Source organism: Ruditapes philippinarum, unplaced genomic scaffold (assembly GCF_026571515.1).
Source record: "Ruditapes philippinarum isolate M1 unplaced genomic scaffold, ASM2657151v2 ctg2624_1_1_1_1, whole genome shotgun sequence".
In the NCBI taxonomy this organism is placed as follows: domain Eukaryota; kingdom Metazoa; phylum Mollusca; class Bivalvia; order Venerida; family Veneridae; genus Ruditapes; species Ruditapes philippinarum.
The window spans coordinates 125,808-146,364 of NW_026856741.1; the positions used below are offsets into that span (position 1 = coordinate 125,808).

A 20,557-nucleotide genomic window follows, 5' to 3' on the forward strand; every position below is an offset into this window, starting at 1 on the left:
AAGAGCTCGGGACACAACAGACTGAATGCACACATGTGCAGGAAGTACAAAATGGTGCCGTCCCCCATATGTCCCTGTGGAGAAGAGGACCAGACTACAGAGCATATCCTCCAAAGATGCAAAAGACACGACCAGGAGCGAGGAGCAACGTGGCCCCGAGGTGCAACACTCAAGCAGAAGCTGTTCGGAGACGTTGAGGACCTGCGGAGGACCACAACCTTCATCGCGGATACTGGCGTGATCGTGTAGAGCGAACGCCAGTAAGTAAGTAAGTATTGGGCCTATAAGTAACCTTATTATATATATACAAATACAGTACATATCTTTTAAAATGGAACATTTAAATGAGATCAAAGTTGCTGTTCAGAAAATGGACAGTCAATATATCATCATGCTGTCACTATTGGCTCGTTAAAAGTCAATTACATATTATACAGAAAATTTCTCCTTAACACATATGCTTTAACAAGAAATTTTATCATTTTTTTCTGGTGATTTTTAATGAGAAATACTATTTTTTCCGTGTTTGTCATGTTGTTATATACATCATTTATAATAATGTCATTAAATGTCGATGCGTTTATTTAAAGTCGCCGCCGATCTTATATCATTATATACCGGGCACACAATTATAAGCAACTCTTTTGAAAAGTAAATTGTTAACACGCCTGAATGCATAAGTAGTATAGCAATTACCTGTAATAGGAATACTAAGAGTATAATAGAAATACTCGTAGGTGACACATGGATATAACAATTTTCGGACCACTACAACTTAAATATAAACTTTGGATAAGATACAAAATTTAATACTCTTGAATTGTATCTAGAATAACTAAAAATGTGCAACTCGTTTTAATAAAATGGATATTTCATTCCTGAATTCATATTGAATAATTCATTAATCAGTTTAACTTAAAACACAACTTGTGATAACAGATTAAAAAGGAAGTCTTTAAAAAGAGGATATTTTTTTCAAACAATGGCTAAAGAAATTCTGGTACTACTGAAGGTTATACCACTACTCCTGTTTATATTAATTGAATGTGGGCAGGTAAACAGCCAGTCGTATGAAAATGCAACAGATCTAAAAACTTCACTTTTGACATCATATGATGCTGACATCATTCCATTAAACAATCAGAGTGAAGTTATAAACGTTGTTGTCACATTATTACTCTACAGTCAACCGGATGTGGACCCTATACGTGGATCCATATCAACAGCTTTGGTTCTTTCATCATACTGGATTGATGAGCGCATCACATGGACGCCGGCCCAGTATAATGGAATTGAAAATTTGAATATCAAAAGTAGTGCTGTTTGGTCACCAGCGATTTCTATAGCTCAATCAATGACATTTGAACCTTTATCTGGGTCAGGGATGCGTATAAAATTCACCTCCGCATGATTTGCCGAATTTACTCCCGGAGATGTTTATGAGACTTCGTGTAAATTCAATATGAAATACTGGCCTTTTGACAAGCATGCATGTTATTTAACATTCGTTTCTGTCGACTACACCATGGACAAGATGAAGATTGTTGCTAACAACATTTCTGTTTCAACTCAATACTATATTCAAAATAGTGGATGGTTCTTGAAAACAGACTCGATTCAGTACAGGATTGGTGTTAATGATCCGCCAACCATAACATACAGACTGATTTATGAAAGACAACCTACTTTTTATCTTCTAACTATCATCATTCCAATGAACGGAATTGGAGCCTTAAACTGTTTTGCTTTTCTTATACCAACAACGGCACGCATGGGGTTTTCTTTAACAATTATGCTGTCTTTAAGTGTGTTTTTGACCGTCATCACTGATGAATTACCAAAACAAGCTGACCCTGTAGCAATTATGTGTGTTTATATTCTTTTTGCTACACTTTTTAGCATTGTATCAACTTTAATTGTCATTTTCAACAACTTTCTTTATGAAAGAGATACGGCTATTCCAATCTCATCGCCTTACAAATTAATATTAAAAATTTCCCGATTTGGTAGAAACAAGCTAAAGAGCAAACAAGACAGTATTGTAAACGCACAAAATGACAAAAAGATAACAGAACTGCAGGAAATCAAGGAGGAAAAGAGTGATAATACTATTATTTCTGACACAGACGACACTGAAAATTTAACATGGCAGGACGTCGGCAAGGCAGTTGATAAGATAATGTTCTGTGCATTGTTTGTAGTGATAACAATTACACCCGCTATTATACTTATCTGTTTGGCAGCTGTTTCAGAGCATGAGGAAGACTCTATTTTCTGGACTTTCTAGATGAACTGTTTAAACTATCAATATATGGTGTAACACCTCCCTAAAGTCGTATCAGTATATATATCGACGCCAATAATATGAGCCGCGTCACGACAAAACCAACAAAGTGCGTTTGCGACCAGCATGGATCCATCCCAGCCTGCGCATCCGCGCAGTCTAATCAGGATCCATGCTGTTCGCTATTAGTTTCTCTACTTGTTATAGGGTTGGTAAACGAATAGCATGGATCCTGATCAGACTGCGCGGATGCGCAGGCTGGTCTGGATCCATGCTGGTCGCAAACCCAGTATGTTGGTTTTGTCGTGACGCGGCTCATATATTATAATATATATAGGATATTGATTGAGTGCAAGTTTAATACTGAATTTATTGAACGAATTGAATAAAAAAATATATTATGCGAGCATATTATTTTATTCAACGAGTTTAACAAATTCAGTAATGAACTTACACGAATTTAATATTCTATTTATCACATAACAAAAATAAATACCGTTTGAAGTAAAAAAAAACAACATTTTTTTATTGACGCGCCTGTAGTGCTAACATTTAGCGCGTCGTGACGCTATGTTTATATAACGCAAATGAAGTTACGTCAAAATATATGCACGGTCGTGCAATACCATTTTTACTGAATCGCAAAAGCTGCACGGGTATGTGATAACCCAGCAAACATTCCCATATCGGGCCGATATCGGCTACATGTCGGAATATAGATGTCGGTTACCGATATCGGGCCGATATCGGGCCGATATATATAATTGCACTGTGAAGTATTTTTTCCAACTATTGAGTATTCAATGGATTATTAATGTTAATCCATTTAGTATTTCATATTGTAAACATATTACAAAGTGTGCCAGTCGATAGATCAAAATTTAATCGATTTCGTTTGCGATTTGCACAATAGCGTATTTTACCGCCGCACCGTTCATCCGGGTCTTTTAAAGTCTGGCGCGATTTGGAATCCAACGGCGAAACAAGAGATCTGAAAAAAATCAACCTTTTATCTGGTGATTTCATGTATTTATTAAATACAATTATTTTGGTTGTATTAAAGAAATGAGTGCTGTTGATATTTAAATATAATCTTGACAATATCGTAACAAAAACGTGATTTAACTTTTTGAAATGTATTTTCGCGACTAGCCTTCTTTAGTATGTTCCATTATATGGCATTTTAGCATGCAATCTGTTTTTTATTCACTTTCAGTTTTTTAAAAATCATTTTAATAATGTTCTATCAAACTTTTTATAATCCCAATGTGATTTTATAAGCCCCATGCTTCAGGCTTTATGTATTAGTGTGAAGACTGAGGATGCTGTAATTGTTAAAAGTAAATGTTAAAAATAATAAAAATATATTTCAGACTTTACTTTGTTTTTGACACATGAATAAATAACTTATAGAATGGCATTTATTAATAATTCAGGCTTCCTGCAAGACTGTACTCGTCATCTGAGGATGAGCCAGAGGTGCCAATATCCCCAGCATCCCCGTGTCAGAATAACATGTGCAGCCTTCCACAGAGGTCATCCCCATTGAAGGCTGGCTGCTTTGAAACAAGTCTGGCTGGGTCCCACTCCCAGCAACCTGTTCCTGCCACTGTACATACAAGTACAGCGCCTGCCATGAGTACGAGTACCCCTTCTGTGAGAGACTGCGCGTCAGCTACCAGTACCAGTGTTACCGGGACTCCACGTTCTGGAGTGGGTATGTGTATATTCTTATGCTGAAAACTTAAACAAGCTGTTTATACTATTTGTTTGCTGGTCGATATTACAGAAACACCATGTACCAAGACTATATATTGCTAAGAATTTCACTTTTCCCATGAAGAGTTATTTATTAATAAAATATATACTGGTCCATAAGTAAAAGATATGATGAAGGTATAATTTTTAGTTTCTTGAAAATGTAAAACTCTAATACGCAGTGAATATATAATGACAAATATTTTAATATTAATTCCATTATCAAATTTCAGTAAATAATGACAAATATTTTATATTATTTTCATTATAAGATTGTTTACATCCTTAATAACTGAAATACTGTTGAAAACTAGCTAATCTAAAAAAATATTTGTGTAAACTATTTAGATAAACTAATCCCTACAATTATGGTGCTATGAAATGTGTATGCTATTCAGTGTCTTACATTTTTACTTTTAAGCCCGGGATATCATAATGTTTACACTAATGGAAGCCATGTCCAGACGTCGGGTTGAGCTCCTGGAAACCATGAACCAGGTGCTGGGCATTGTTTCGAAGATGGCCACGGTGGGGGTGTTAGGTTGTCAGAGAAACCCGAAAACCTCAACTTACCTGCATCCACCAGCGAGGAGCTAGAGGCCCTTGAGGCGGAACTAGAGGAGGGAGAATGTTTTAATGGCTTGGTGAGTTATTATTTTAAAGGACTAAAGGAATCCAGATTAGCAGATATTCAGTAGCTATTGATGCATGTTTCTTAGCTGTGTTGAAGAAGTGTATTTGTGTACATAAATCATAGTTTTTGCTTTTCTATAGTCAGAGTGCTGGATGATTGATATTGCCTCGATTCAAACTATAAAAAAGTTTTTTTCTTGTGACATTTATTTTGTTAATAAAAGCTATCCTTTCAAATACAACTTGAAGTAAGTTTCCATACATGCTGTACAGCACTTTTAATAAGAACTGGTATAAAGGACATATTTTTATATCTTTTCAAAATAAAAGCTTAAATCTAAGACACTGAGTTTAATTCCTGCTTATATATGATGAAGGATGTTTGTTACTTACAAAGTATGCAATCACCAAAGTCCAATACTAAGACTAAATTTAAGAAAAACTCGATTTTTATTGAGTTAAAAATGTTAAATATGGCTAGAGTGAATAAATGATAAATAATCATAAATTGCTATCGATTAAATATTTTGTTGGAAATTTTATTGCAGGTTTCGTATCTATCAGCGCAAGGCGGGGTCTTTAAGGCAGACATGTTGAGGCGATAATGAGGCAATTCTTGACAAACCAGTTGGCAGTCCAGTTCAACTGGTTTGGAAAGAAGGGGAAAAGAACCTTTGGAAAACTCAAGCTGGCCCAGGCAGTGACAAGTAAGCAAATGCTTCTTGATTAAATGGTCAATTAGTAGAACATGTGTTTATAACAGTACTTAAGTCGCATACAGTGGGACAGACCTTACACAGACTCTACATAGTACATTATTTATATAAAACTGTAAGTTTTGAATGTAGAATAGAAGTTTGTAATTTATCACTGCGGAAAATTTAAGTAATTTAATAGGCATATTATAGTCAAACTTTTGTGTTAGAATGCAGACATGATGCGTAGCACCTTGCCCACCCCATAAAAACGTGGAGGCATGCGTTAAATGATTAACTCATTGTTTTATTTGCTCTCATTTTTATTTCAGAAGCAGTTATGAAGTGCAAGAAGTGCACAGCAGTCGAGGTGGAACTTTAACTAGGATGGCGAGTGACAGGGACAGGGGCGTAAGAAGCGCAAAAGACCACCATCCATGGGTGAAAGTTTTCAGGCTTAATCCTGATTTGACACATAGAAAATTCAATATTTTTCTTGTTAGTTTCTTTTGAAACTGCTTGTCTAAATGCTGTTTAGGATTTTCAAAATTTTCCACTTTCATCCATCTTTCACACATCTGAAATGACGCAAAATTAAACAACTCTCTAAATGACTTTGGGGATTAACATTTGCAATCACCTTTTTTTGTTTTTTTGCTAGCAGAATACTCTTCTAGTATTGTACATTTTTTTGGCTATATAAAAACAAGTTGATCAGTCTACACATATCAATTCACATATGTATGTGCAATTTTTTTTTATATGATTTTTGTTATAATGCTAGATCTCAAAACAAAGCTTTATTTGTTAATTGGTATTGTTTCAGTATAAAGTTTGTGTTCTCCTTTGTTAATTAACTTTTGTAGGATAGACATTTAATGTTTTTGTTGTGTATAACCTATTTTTTTATTGTGTATGGTTATCAATATTGAATTCATACATAAATCTTATATGATTTTTACTGTACCTCAATCATATTATTTTATTATCAGTAATATATTATTCAAATACTCTAGTCATTTACATAAATTTGTTGTTTTCTAACCATGCATAATTGTTAAACTAAATCATGTAAATAGCCTTAGTTCTGTGATTTTACATATTTAATGATGTGTTTTTCATGTTTGCATAATACATGTACATTTTCATTTACTTTTGTTTAAACTTTTATTTACTGTATTGTTTTTGTTGTCAGTTGTGTATGAATCTATTAAACATTTAGTGATAGCTAATAGTCTGGAAAGAGATTTGCATATCTTTATTTCAATTTAAAAACTGCAGGTTATTTTAAGGTTGTTTATTGCTATTGTGATTTTCAAATATGTGAATATGGTTGTGATGTGCTGCAATCCAAGTCGTTTTTGTAGAAAGTTGTTACAGTATTACCTAGTCATTTTATGTTGGTAAAGATGTATATCTGCATTTATATTTTTGTGTTGTTTTTATCAGAAACATGAGTTCCTTCTAGTCAGAAACAATGTGTTGCAAAATAAGCCCTATTATAGTTCTCTTATATTTTGTTTTGTTTTTTTGTATTGTGACTTGGGATATTGGTATTTTTAATAGTAATTATAACTTTGAGTTATATAACATTTTTACATGTATGTGAGTTCTAGTCGTTTTCACATAAAGTAACTGTATATATTATTTGTTTGTATAGTTCCTGAACATTAAGGGACAAACTAATATATTTTAATGACATTTTGCTGTTATTAAAGCGGATGCAAGTTCTTACAACACTCTGTATTCTACAATTTCCAGTAAATTTGATTAGTTTACTACAATCTTTTTATATCTTAACCATACATTATGGGTTAATTTTTTAATAAAATCCTCTTAAGAAGAAATTGTTTAGCAACAGATGAATATGAATTTCCTCATATATATTCTATTTGTGCATTTTAGTGAACAGAACATTGTGTTTTATATAAATAATCTAGATTTTACCATGTAAATTGTTTACTGACAGTGAAATAGAGAATACAGCGATCGTGTTTGTTAATTCCATAGTCTCTTTATAATTCTTTATTATTAGAATGATCCCATGAGCTCAAACGTAGCCTTAAATTTATTGGTTTAAATAAATTTGTTGAAATGGATGCATTCTTCTGTTTTTCTTTTGCCTATCTTATTTGCATTGGGGTTTAACTATCAAGAAAAAGGAGTTTTAGCAAGAAAAAGCGATGACCTGTGAATGTCGGCACAATATCGGCTGCATGTCGGCAGCTGATATCGGTTGCCGATATCGGCCCGATGTGTAGCCGAGTTGCACATCCGACATCGGGCCGATATCGGCAGCCGATGTCGGGCCGATATAGAATCCAATATCGGGCCGATGTCGGGCCGATATAAAATGTTTGCTGGGAATTAGCAATAGAATGTAAAGAACTGCAAAACGGTTCCCATTACTCACTTTAAGTCCTCGATCATAAACAAAGGACATATACCAAAATGTTCGGCTAAGTCTCTAGATTACGAAATGGGATTTCATAGATCTTTTCCGTGAAATTCTCGGGGGACTGAAAAATCCAAGATGGCGGCAAATGTATGAAAATTTTCATTTCAATTTAAAATCATGTTTAAAAAAACGCATTCGTAGCAGTTAAAACGGTAAAAATGTGATTGCCCAAAATATAAGTATCAAATTTGTAACAGATGCTGTTCTTTACAAACACTCATCACTAGTACATCACCAATTGATTTTAATCATCATCATCATCGTTAAATAGTATTAGTTTGACATATTGGTTAGCTGAGTCCGCGTAGATTTTTGGTTTGTGTAGTGGTAAAAGTACTTGGTTTAGAGAAACTATTTAAATGTGTCTTATTTTATCGCCTTTATACAAGTTTCAAAGTAATTTAAGGTATTACATACGTAACATGGTTCAGCTGGAATCTACTGTGTTTTGAAAGACCATCGTTGTAATTTTGCAAGATTATAAAGAATATTTTCAACAAAAAACTTTTGTGACATTTAAATATCCTTTTTTATTACACGTTCAACTATTATCTTAAGAAATGTTATTAGTTATTACCTGTTCAACTATCATATTCTACGTTCGACGATCTTTAGAAACACTATCATATGTTTTCATTAATTACCTTCAACTATTATCTTTAGAAACATATTTCATGTCAAAATATTACATTGAGAAACATTATTACAAAGTCATATTTAAACCATTTTGTGAACCATAATTGCGAGTCTTTTTTCCCCAAAGCATCATTATAACATTCTTAACTCTTTTCTTAAGAAACATTTAGATAAGTGTGGAAAAAAAGACCGTTTTATGTAGTATTTTCTTTCTTATCTTTTTAAATATCTTATTACTTTTTATTATATTAAGGCAAGCACCCGCTCATTCTAATTGGGAAAATCAGTTTTGTTTTCGTGAAATGAATCCGCGTTTGAAATTCGGACTGTTCATGTTATTTAAAGGCGTTTTCAATTTACATAAAAAATACAGGTTTCCAAGGTTCTTTTAATTTATTGCTCACCAGAATAAGCGGGTTTTACACTTCATTCCTAGGAAAGAAATAAATTAATAAAAAGGTTAACAAAAATGTAACTTTGGATAGACAAGACATGTATTTATGACATGTAAGAAATCTATTTTATGATACCAGCCTTATTCTTTATTAAATATACGTATAGATAAGTAGTTGTTGTGTCAAAGTTATAACTTTAACATTGGAAATATACTAACAGTCTCATTGCTTTTAATTAAAGGACTTTACTTTCTTAAATGTTATTTTTCATTAATAAATCAATTTTCACGTTTATTTGTTTTCCAGTGTCTTTGATTGGAATCATATTAAAAGAAAGCGGTACATACGGCCTTTGTTCTCTATTACAAAAACACTATTTATCATCAACGGAAGAAGCATACAATCTTACCGAAACTAAATTCATTAACTTTTATTACGATATATATATTTATTACCCTTCCAGATTTTTTCCGCCTTTTTGATTGGATAGTGATCACCCGAAAGAAATTGATATAACCGAGCCAGACGGGTAATATACACACTGAATTTCCCCGTTGGGTACCCAACGTTGTAAACAAGATGCGCTGAGGTGATGCGCGTACGGTTCGATTTTACGCGGTGTAAATTCCGATTTAAAAGCACTTTTTAACTGTCAAATGATAAATATTTACCAAAGTAGAGTAATGATACATATTACCATCAGTATCGAAAACAAATATGACCTTGTGAAAGCTTGATATTAATTACATAAAAGTGCGTTCAATAGACTACTCCTTTTCTCTTGTTTACATTTATTAGGTACGGGAAAAATACGTCATGTATTTATGTGACGTCATGTTGTGACGAAGAGGTACCCTAAAGGGAATCTTATTTCGACGTTTCATTTGAAACAGCAATGATTTTTTAAAAAATCGTCTAAACTCGGCAGGGGAAGGGTAATAAAATTATTATTTTGGTTTTGGAGTGATATATGTGTATATATTACCTGCCAAGATAAAATATCACCCTCGCCTGACGGCTCGGGTGATATAAAATCTTAACAGGTAATATATCCACATATATCACTCCAAAACCAAAATAACATATATTATTACCCTTCCAGATTTTTTCCGCCTTTTTGATTGGATATTGATCACCCGAAAGAAATTGATATAACCGAGCCAGACGGGTAATATACACACTAAATTTCCCCGTTTGGTACCCAACGTTGTAAACAACATGCGCTGAGGTGATGCGCGTACGGTTCGATTATACGCGTTGTAAATTCCGATTTAAAAGCACTTTTTTACTGTCAAATGATAAATATTTACCAAAGTAGAGTAATGATACATATAACCATCAGTATCGAAAACAAATATGACCTTGTGAAAGCTTGATATTAATTACAAAAAAGTGCGTTCAACAGACTACTCCTTTTCTCTTGTTTACTTTCGTAAGGTACGGGAAAAATACGTCATGTATTTATGTGACGTCATGTTGTGACGAAGAGGTATCCTAAAGGGAATCTTATTTCGACGTTTCATTTGAAACAGCAATGATTTTTTAAAAAATCGTCTAAACTCGGCAGGGGAAGGGTAATAAAATTATCATTTTGGTTTTGGAGTGATATATGTGGATATATTACCTGCCAAGATAAAATATCACCCTCGCCTAACGGCTCGGGTGATATAAAATCTTAACAGGTAATATATCCACATATATCACTCCAAAACCAAAATAACATATAATATATATATATATGTCTATGGACCACTTTCTTAGTGTCATAAAGCCAGGTTTTAGAGCAATAATAATGGGTTGAAAACCTTTTAGAATCGTCACAAGCTTTGTGCAAAAGCATTCCTATAACTCGCATATGAAATAAACATTCTAACACTATCGGATTTGTTTCTATATAAACAAAGAAGGCCCGAAGCGTGCATTATTCTACAACAATGCACTCGCCGTTCTTATTACCTCCCTGTGTATTTTCACATTGAGGGCGCCATTTTGTTTAAAAAATCTAATAAATAAAAACATTTTTTGTCGAATTTTGTTGTGAAAGCTATCTAGAATGAAAGAAAATGGTCTAACTAAGAAAATGAATCCGAACACCAATATCTTTAATGCAGTCGTTAACGCTGTACAGACGTTTAAAGTGTTGTTTACGTGACGTCACAATATAGCGCCAAACAGCACGTGCAAAACAATCAAATCAAGTACGCTATTTTAATGTCGCAAACAAGTTAAGTTTTACATTTATTTCACTTTAAAAATTTGTATTTCGCTTGAAAAATTATAGAGTGAAATAAAATAAAAAAACAAAGTTTTACCAACGTTTTCAAAATTTGTTATTCTCAAAATGTTTCTACACACGGTATATTTATCGACAGTTTTTTTTCAACCCACTGGAATATCCTTTAAAGAACGTTTTTATGGGAAACTCTGAGGCGAAAACAAATTTAACCACCAAACATAGAGTCCAACTTTATAATAATAATTATATTTTTTCTTGACGTGTTAGAATGGAAATAGATATTAATTCTTCGTGCATTATTATTATTGTATAATAATGCACGTTTTTCATTCAAATGCTTTGTAATTATATTACTACGCATTTGAACTCAAACCGTGCATTATTCTACAACAATGCACTCAGAATTGATATCTATTTCCTAAACAAAGAGCGTTTACCCATTATTCACCCCCTTCCCTTTAAAAATACTCGAAACCATGAGAGTAGGGATGGGAGGGGCACTTGGTGACAATAGTTCTTGAAATCGTTTATGAAACGAAAAGTAGATTGCACTTTCCATGAGCAGGCTCAATCAAACCAAGCCTGCATTTTCAATTTCGATGTTCTTCAGGGATTACATGTACTTTTCCCCCTATGTGCACACAGAAGAATTTTCTCTTGTAAATCACATATGAACACAGGCAGCAAAGGGTCATACTTTACTTAAATCAACTTTCAAGTGAAAACAATCATTAGCCTTTTTAAGATTAATTTAAAATCATAATATACTAAAGGTCTATATAACTTAGTAAAAAATTCAAGTGCTGTTGCATCAAGAATTTTCTAATTTCAAAAAGGGTCACGAGTCTGTCAAAAATCAATGTCAAGAGACTTGGGCAGACTTTACCTCCTACGGTTGCACGGTTGGAACCTACATCTGAGGCAAGAGGTTTAAAGTCAAAGACCTTAACCACTCCGCCACGGACAGCCCTAGTTAATGAGATCTTTTCGACTATGAATTTTCAAGTTTATATCTTACTTTTCAAGTTTTGCTGCAGACAAAAATAAAGCATCAAGAACAACAAAGGGCAACAACTCAAAAATTATGAAAGGTTGTTCTCATTCTTGTGCACTGCACTCCCCCTCAGTGAAACAGAAGGAAGGACAAAGGGAAACTTTTACCATATATCCCTCTACATTTTTTGTGGGGGATAGTAAAAAATAAAATGCAGTTTAATATAACTAAATTTAACTAACCTTTATTTATGTAAAACTTAACAATTTTAACAAGATATCTCATAAAATCAATAAACTTCTCATGATAAATAACAAAAATAGCATAATACATGTATCATTTATAAACAACGTGAACACACTATGGCACTGATAATGGTTTTATGTGTAATCACACTTAAAAACTATGTAAAAGAAATTAGAACAATTTTTGATATTAAATACCTGACAGTAATTGTGTAAGAATATTAAAGATATATCAAAGGCTACATGTATGTATGTGTAAAAGACTTTGGATGATGAATGCTTAAACTATATGCTTAAATCCTACTGGGTAATAACAATGTTTCTCTACATGGCACTTTAGAAATGGTTTGTTAAGGATGATGAATCAAATGTGATATACCTTCATCTTAAATGGACTTGCCCCTCTTTCAATGTTGACAATATTTTTGAATTTCATCATTTTAAGAAAATATTTCAAAAACTAAAAGAATAGCAAACCACAGACCATGATCAGACCGCATTGGTCACACGGGTAGAATATGCATTAGTCACATGGACAGAATGCTGCATTGGTCACATGGACAGAATACTATTGGTTTCATGGACATAATACTATTGGCTACATGGGCAGAATGCTATTGGTTTCATGGACAAAATGCTATTGGCCACATGGGTAGAATACTGCATTGGTCACATTGACAGAATGATATCAGTCACATGGGAAAAATGCTGCATTGGTCACATGGGCAGAATGCTGCATTGGTCACATGGACAGAATGCTATTGGTCACATGGTCGGAATGATATTGGTTTCATGGGGAAAATGCTATTGACCACATGGGCAGAATGCTATTGGTCACATCGACAGAATGCTATTGGTCACATGGGCAGAATGCTGCATTGGTTTCATGGACAGAATGCTATTGGTCACATGGACAAAATGCTATTAGCCACATGGGCAGAATGCTGCATTGGTTTCATGGACAGAATGCTATTGGTCACATGGACAAAATGCTATTGGCCACATGGGCAGAATGCTGCATTGGTTTCATGGACAAAATGCTACTGGTCACATGGACAAAATGCTGCATTGGTTTGCATTGATCACATGGCCAGAATGCTTCATTGGTCACATGGGCAAGATCAGCTGCTGTCAGCAAAGACATACAAGGAACAGGAAAACAAATCTAGATGTCAATGTATACAATGAGCGTTACCCTGATTTTATCAGTAAAAAATTTGTTTCCTTTACTAGCTAGATAAATCTAAATTCAAATATTCCATGAAATGGTTAGAAAACAACAACAACAACAACTAGACTGTAAATGTTTACAATTTTCCATAAATGAATGGAAGAATAAATCCAAAGTCTGCAATTTCTTGAAACCAATGTAAAGACACATGTTCATGTTCACATTTTCCCATCAATGGTTGGCAGAACAAAACCGGTCAGGAAAGATTTGAGGTTTGCAGTTTCAAGATCCAGGTCCATAAATCTGTTAACAATTGTCTGGCATCTGAAAAATATCACAAAAGTTATGTTGAAAACTCAAATTCTATATATTTTAATGAAATAACAAGCAATTTAATAAAATAACTTGGAACTGAGGAGTGTGGTTACATGCTTTATAGATAGGGTTGTTTTAAAGTTTCTTTTACTTTCAACACATTTGTCATCAATGTAGTGCCAAGAGCAAAGTTAAGTGAAAATGTATTAAACTATTAAAAATTATATTTTTGTACAAAAATCACTCAAACTGATGGAGTTAAATTTATTATACACCTTATAAAATGTAACCATTTTGAACTTCCAACTTTTGCATAATGTGATCTCATAATAAATCATCATTGGATCCAATTTGATTAATTTACCATTGTTTTCTTTATGCAAGTCCAAAAAATTCGTATCAAATCACTATTGTACTCCATAACTTCAAGTAAAAAAAATCCATATAAAATCAATATTGTACAAGCCTGGTTTTCATTTTCAGAGACCAAACAAATCAAATGAATTCCTTCTTGAACTAGATGTTACAAATTTTGTCAAAATGTCAAAAATTTTATGCTGTGAAATAAAGATGTCATTATATTATATATTATTCATTATTGAACTGAGTGCTTACCTTTTAAATTGAGTTTCAGTTGCCACGGTATCTCGTCTCTGCACGGGTTTACATTGTCTTATTAATTGAGATACCTAGAAAAAGGAAGATGGATTTTCAGAAATTAGTGTTAACAGTGTTCGAAATTAGCAGTAGTCCTATAGCCCCTGACTACTAAATTTTTAAAGTAACAAGCCCGGCCAGGCTACTGTATTTTCAGAGACAATATAAATATTTGTTTTGAACAAATGAATTGTGCTAGTGAAATGTCTTTTGGGCTAGTGAATATTCCAATCTGGTAGTCCGACTAGACTAGTGGCTTCAAATCCGAATTTCTTACACTGTGTTAAGTTATGGTAATAATGCGATTTTCATAGACAGTACCTTAAGATCAAGCAAAAATTGCTATGAATTTGTATTCTTAAATTCATACCTCAACTGATCATCCAAAATTTTATTTAAAAAAAATTTCACAATCTTAACTTCATTCTTCAAATTAATACTGAATACAAATCAGAATTCAAACAATGTTGCAAGTTTCTGCCAATGAAATTAAATGCTTGTATGTAATAGAAATATCTTACTACCTCTGTCCCTCTCTTGACGATCGTACTTGGAAGTCCTGCTTGTGTTGCAACATGGCAAGCGTAACTGGAAGAAGTATGACCTTCTACTAGCTGGTACAAGAAAACTAATTCTTCACCATTATGTAATGTCTCAAGTGTCTGAATAAATTCATGAATGTATTCATAAACTGTACATTTATATATATATACATGTAATATCAACATCAAAAGACACAAGTATTTCATGAATAGTTGTATATTTCACATAACAAAATGATGTCAAAATATAAATCAAAGCACAGAAGGCGCTGAATTTGTTTGGGTCTCAGAATGTAAGAAAGGTACAGGTTGTGAGATTATATGTATAGTGCCACCAATGCTTTCAAGCGTTTTAATTGTAGTAAATTGGCTATAAGACTAATTGCAACACTGATATTCAATCCAATGTTTATTTGACTTAAACAATTTGGAAAAAAAAGAGTTGCCTTTACTGGGATTTGAACTCCAGACCTCTCGCTTCCTAAGCGAGCGCGAAAACCCCTCAGCCACGGTGAATTTATATGTGAACGGCCTGAAGAAAACCATATTATTCTAAATTAGGACTTGTAACGACTTTAACTGTTGTTTAACAAAGATGTAAATAATCCTGGAGCTTACTATAAGCATGTATATTTATAAAGAATCAAAGGGCTGCAAGCTCCGTGGTATTTTCTGATCTTTGCAATCTAAATCGTGCTGTATATCTGTATGTATTTTCCTGTATAAGTTTATTTTTATGTACTATAATTCATCTTGCAAGGCACCAGAGTTTGATACATACGGAATTTTGCATAACTAGAGTTGCATCAAAAAATCATTTATGTTCATTTTTTATGACAGCCACACTTTATCCTTGCATATCATGGCTACTTCCTTAACAAAGACACTTAAAAAAGAATTTTGAAAAAAAAAAGTTTCCTCGACTAGGATTTGAACTCCAGACCTCTCACTCACTAAGCGAGCGCGTGACCACTGCACCACGGAGAAGTTGTACAAATTATGTCTGAATAAAATCAAGCGATTCTCAATTTAGAACTTCCATTGCATTTTGGGTTTGTAATCCTTATTAATTTCGAGGTATTTTGTTCATGATAAACCTGTTGTTTAAAATTGAAGTAAATAATTTAGTGAAAATCTTCTCGCCCAAACAGTCCGACATGTAGAATCTATATATTCCACTACTCGGCAGTCAGATTTCTTTGTGAAGTATTCGGTAATCGACATCGCTAGAATCTATATATTCCACTACTCGGTTTGTGTAGTATTCGGTAATCGACATCGCTAAAAATAGTATTTTCATTGATAAAATCATATTCATCCGCGTAATTTGTGATTGTGCATTTATTGACAATTCTATAAGCCAACGCTATTTTTAAACTTTGAATGCGTTGTAATTTGTTGGATACTTGTAACAAAATAAAAATATTTCTTTCTTTTAAATCGCTAGTTTTAAGCTGTTTTGAGAACTACTTGTTGTTAGGTTTGTCGTGAAACTTCTGTGTCAGAGATTGAATGTCCGCTTTGTATTTACTTATTTTCGATCAGAAAATACAATAAAACAATATTAGAAATCTTCGACCATTCGTGAATTATTTTGCTTGAAAATTAATGCGCCTGCCTTTGACCATCTTTACGCAGTGATCTCCCCTGAATTTTTCATCGTTAGTGTACATATAAAGGGAAGTAACCGCTTCAAAAAAGTGGACTACTTTCGGCATTTGCAATTAACAGCATTAGACTCTGAAATTTCGCTACCATTATTTGTTTGGTCTGACGACCCAAACAAATAAAAATAGTTTCAACTTCTTACTTAGTTTTATTACTGGTATCTTATATCATACAGTACAAAAATTGTTTATAACACAAAGTGTTACTTCATGTATGTAAAACTGAATTTTTCACCAACTGTCAAGACAAGCTCAAGATTAATATGTTAGTCAGATTCTTTTGAGTCAATATCTACAAACAGGTGATTGTTTTTAATATACCATTGCAATGTGTTCCAAAGATGTGTGTGTTTGGGTTTGTTTACCCTTGCCACCGGAAAGAGACCATATGGGCGACCAAAGATAGAGCACATCATAAGTTTATATACTCTCATTTTTAGCATTTTAAATTATAAACTTATCTTTAAATGAGCTGTATAGGACTAAAGTACATGTATTCGATAATAAAACATTCTAATGTATTATTCAATAAATCTTGTTACACTAGAGTCCATACACTTAACTGTATACTTGCTTACTTCATATAGCTTATCATTAAAGGACGGTTTACAGTTTCACTTTGACATTTTAAACTTTTGAATACCCTTGCACAAAATTTATGATACATACAAATTAAAAAAAATAACCCCTATAATTTAATAACATACCAGATATTTGACATTTGGAACTCTTGGAATTAGACTTTGTTGTATAATGCCATGGTAATGTGTACTGAGGAAAATATGAGGGGACCTACTTCCCTGGTCTATCCAGTGCTTCAGACAAGAACACAGTAATGATAGGCCATCCACCTGTTATATATGAAACATTCATAAGATATGATAATTCAATACTCAAATTTAGTTTATTTTATACAACATTTAATTTGTAAACACCATATAAAATTAGTTTTTGTTCTATTTTATGATCCTTCTTGTAAGATTATAACAGAAGTATAGGTTTTAAATATGCAGGAGTTCTTATGTAGCAACATGAAAATAAAGTTTAAGTTATAAAGAGCTTCCATAGGTTATATGGCTCTATATAAAGGGGTGGTTGTAAATTTAACCCAAGCTGCTAGGCAAGAGTTATATTTCAACAATCGTTATATTTTGACAATATCACCTGTCAGAAATATTAATAACAAATATATAATGCAGCAAACTTCTTTTTTTAGAAAAAATGAGATTTTTGCATAAATTGACAGTATATAAAACTATACAAACATCACCATTATCCAATGAAAAGCAATGTTACAAACAGGCAGTACTTTAATATAAGCAATATCTGAGTAAACACTATTCATTAGTTGTTAAAAATTCTGTTTATTATATGTAATATTGCATTGTATTTACAACTTTTAATGAAAGTGAACATGTATAAAAATCTTAAAAACAAGAACTTACCATATCTGTCCCTTTTCCAAATTCATCAACAATACATAATGACTTTTCGCCTGCACTTCTCAAGGCCTCTGCCATCTAAATCACACAAATTTGTTCATAAACATATGATAATCAATACATAAACCTAACAATAATCAATACATAAACCTAACAATAATCAATACATAAACCTAACAATAATCAATACATAAACCTAACAATAATCAAAACATAAACCTAACAATAATCAATACATAAACCTAACAATAATTAATACATAAACCTAACAATAATCAATACATAAACCTAACAATAATCAATACATAAACCTAACAATAATCAATACATAAACCTAACAATAATTAATACATAAACCTAACAATAATCAATACATAAACCTAACAATAATTAATACATAAACCTAACAATAATCAATACATAAACCTAACAATAATCAATACATAAACCTATCAATACATAAACCTAACAATAATCAATACATAAACCTAACAATAATCAATACATAAACCTAACAATAATCAATACATAAACCTAACAATAATCAATACATAAACCTAACAATAATCAATACATAAACCTAACAATAATTAATACATAAACCTAACAATAATCAATACATAAACCTAACAATAATCAATACATAAACCTATCAATACATAAACCTAACAATAATCAATACATAAACCTAACAATAATCAATACATAAACCTAACAATAATCAATACATAAACCTAACAATAATTAATACATAAACCTAACAATAATCAATACATAAACCTAACAATAATTAATACATAAACCTAACAATAATCAATACATAAACCTAACAATAATCAATACATAAACCTAACAATAATCAATACATAAACCTAACAATAATCAATACATAAACCTAACAATAATCAATACATAAACCTAACAATAATCAATACATAAACCTAACAATAATCAATACATAAACCTAACAATAATCAATACATAAACCTAACAGTTCCATTAGTCAACATTCAGTTCTGATGTGTGGTTTATTCACATGTGTTTGTAATTCTTTTACACATCAAAAAAGCATCAAGGTATTTTCTTCTGGCAATCAAATAGAATGATACAGTGTATAAGAAATACATCGTTTCTTTTACTTTCTTAGTTGCATCAAAAGCAAATATTTTTACAATGTTACAACAAAAGCAATCTCCGTACATTTTAAATGTAAGTTAGTAACATAAAATACTACTGTACACTTTTTTTCTCCTCTTAAGTAACAGAGCATAATACATTGTATTATTCTTTTATTTTTTCCACACTAAAATTTGAGAAAATATAAAAGGCATACAATACATATAATCATTTCATTTTTTCACCATCAAATAATACATAGCCATACTCATGATAAATGTTACCTGATTTATGTCAATCATAAATGTAGAAAGCCCAACAGAAACACTTTCCATGGATCTGATCCTTGTGAAGATTCTATCCACAAGTCCTAGCTTAGCTTCCTCGGCGGGCACAAAACTACCAATCTGTGCCAAAAATACTATAAGAGCCACCTGAAAAAATGAATGAGCCGTGTCACGACAAAACCAACATAGTGCGTTTGCGACCAGCATGGATCCAGACCAGCCTGCGCATCCGCACAGTCTGATCAGGATCCATGCTGTTCGCTATCAGTTTTCCTACTTGTAATAGAGTTGGTAAGCGAACAGCATGGATCCTGATCAGACTGCGCGAATGCGCAGGCTGGTCTGGATCCATGCTGGTCACAAACCCAATATGTTGGTTTTGTCATGACGCGGCTCATATGTTCTTAGTGACTCTGACGTTTTCATATGCTGACTCATTTAATCATGTGTTTTTATTGAATTTTAAGTAACACTACTATGATTAAGGCCCAATGGTTATTTCCTTGCCATAGTCCTAAAGTATGAAGAATATCATTAAACAGACAAAAATTGGTTTTAGTTTTTGCTTAGAGTTAAGACAATTTGGACAATAAAAAGAACAAAAGAAAGAATTAAAGAGAATATATACTGATGCCAGGTCTATTAAAAGCGTGTTAACATTGCAAATATATGACAATGTACCAATATATTTTTATACAAACAAATACAGGGTTTATTATTTATATATGCTGTAAAAACAATTATTTAAACTCTTTGAAGCTACATGTAGTTTAATGAACTGAGAAGCAACGTATTTGCTTTGCCTATTTCTTTTTTTATTTTTTTTTTGCTTTTGTTTGTTTGTTCCATTTTACGCCTTTCCCAACAGTATTTCATTCATATAGGCGGATAGTTTCCTAACCATCGTTCCTGGAGAGTTACACCAGTACTAGACTACCTTCCTCTGCGCTAAACTACCAAAGCATCTCCCAGGGAACGAACCCATGCCAGAGAGGTAACTGGATTAGAAGTCATCCACTCTAACCC

At 32.6% G+C, this 20,557-nt stretch overlaps 3 protein-coding genes across 4 annotated transcripts in view; 2 read left to right on the forward strand and 1 right to left on the reverse strand.

The window, feature by feature from the left end:
• Window positions 1–1,525: 1,525 nt before the first annotated feature.
• On the forward strand, window positions 1,526–2,287 carry LOC132747573 (proton-gated ion channel subunit pbo-6-like). The gene has a single exon (XM_060736992.1). It carries the CDS (start codon window positions 1,526–1,528, stop codon window positions 2,285–2,287), a length of 762 nt encoding a protein of 253 aa, XP_060592975.1.
• A 667-nt stretch (window positions 2,288–2,954) lies between these two features.
• Window positions 2,955–6,917, forward strand: LOC132747570 (uncharacterized). 2 transcript variants are annotated; one of them, XR_009628142.1, is made up of 5 exons: window positions 2,955–3,300; window positions 3,721–4,001; window positions 4,464–4,686; window positions 5,224–5,382; window positions 5,703–6,917. XR_009628142.1 is itself a non-coding variant. In XM_060736988.1 (3 exons), the coding sequence occupies exons 2-3, from the start codon at window positions 3,800–3,802 to the stop codon at window positions 4,637–4,639; spliced, it is 378 nt and encodes a 125-aa protein (XP_060592971.1). In that variant the 5' UTR covers window positions 2,955–3,300; window positions 3,721–3,799; the 3' UTR covers window positions 4,640–5,121. The 2 variants fall into 2 exon arrangements, 1 of the variants encoding a protein (XP_060592971.1); XM_060736988.1 differs by lacking the exons at window positions 5,224–5,382; window positions 5,703–6,917 and having other exon boundaries at window positions 4,464–5,121.
• A 5,400-nt stretch (window positions 6,918–12,317) lies between these two features.
• Window positions 12,318–20,557, reverse strand: part of LOC132747574 (mutS protein homolog 5-like) — a 47,784-nt gene continuing 39,544 nt past the window's right edge. The window contains exons 23-28 of the mRNA XM_060736993.1: window positions 19,529–19,678; window positions 18,132–18,206; window positions 17,394–17,537; window positions 15,002–15,139; window positions 14,436–14,509; window positions 12,318–13,829 (exon numbers count right to left, since the gene is read on the reverse strand). Coding sequence (XP_060592976.1) covers window positions 13,724–13,829; window positions 14,436–14,509; window positions 15,002–15,139; window positions 17,394–17,537; window positions 18,132–18,206; window positions 19,529–19,678 — 687 coding nt within the window. The 3' untranslated portion in view covers window positions 12,318–13,723. The remainder of the gene's footprint in view (window positions 13,830–14,435; window positions 14,510–15,001; window positions 15,140–17,393; window positions 17,538–18,131; window positions 18,207–19,528; window positions 19,679–20,557) is intronic.

Bases quoted from the DNA above. Each gene is read 5' to 3' on its own strand.
- LOC132747573 (XM_060736992.1), top strand. From the start codon at position 1,526: ATGGACAAGATGAAGATTGTTGCTAACAACATTTCTGTTTCAACTCAA.
- LOC132747570 (XM_060736988.1), top strand. From the start codon at position 3,800: ATGTGCAGCCTTCCACAGAGGTCATCCCCATTGAAGGCTGGCTGCTTT. The intron at 4,002-4,463 runs GTATGTGTATAT...TTTACTTTTAAG, and splicing joins GACTCCACGTTCTGGAGTGG to CCCGGGATATCATAATGTTT.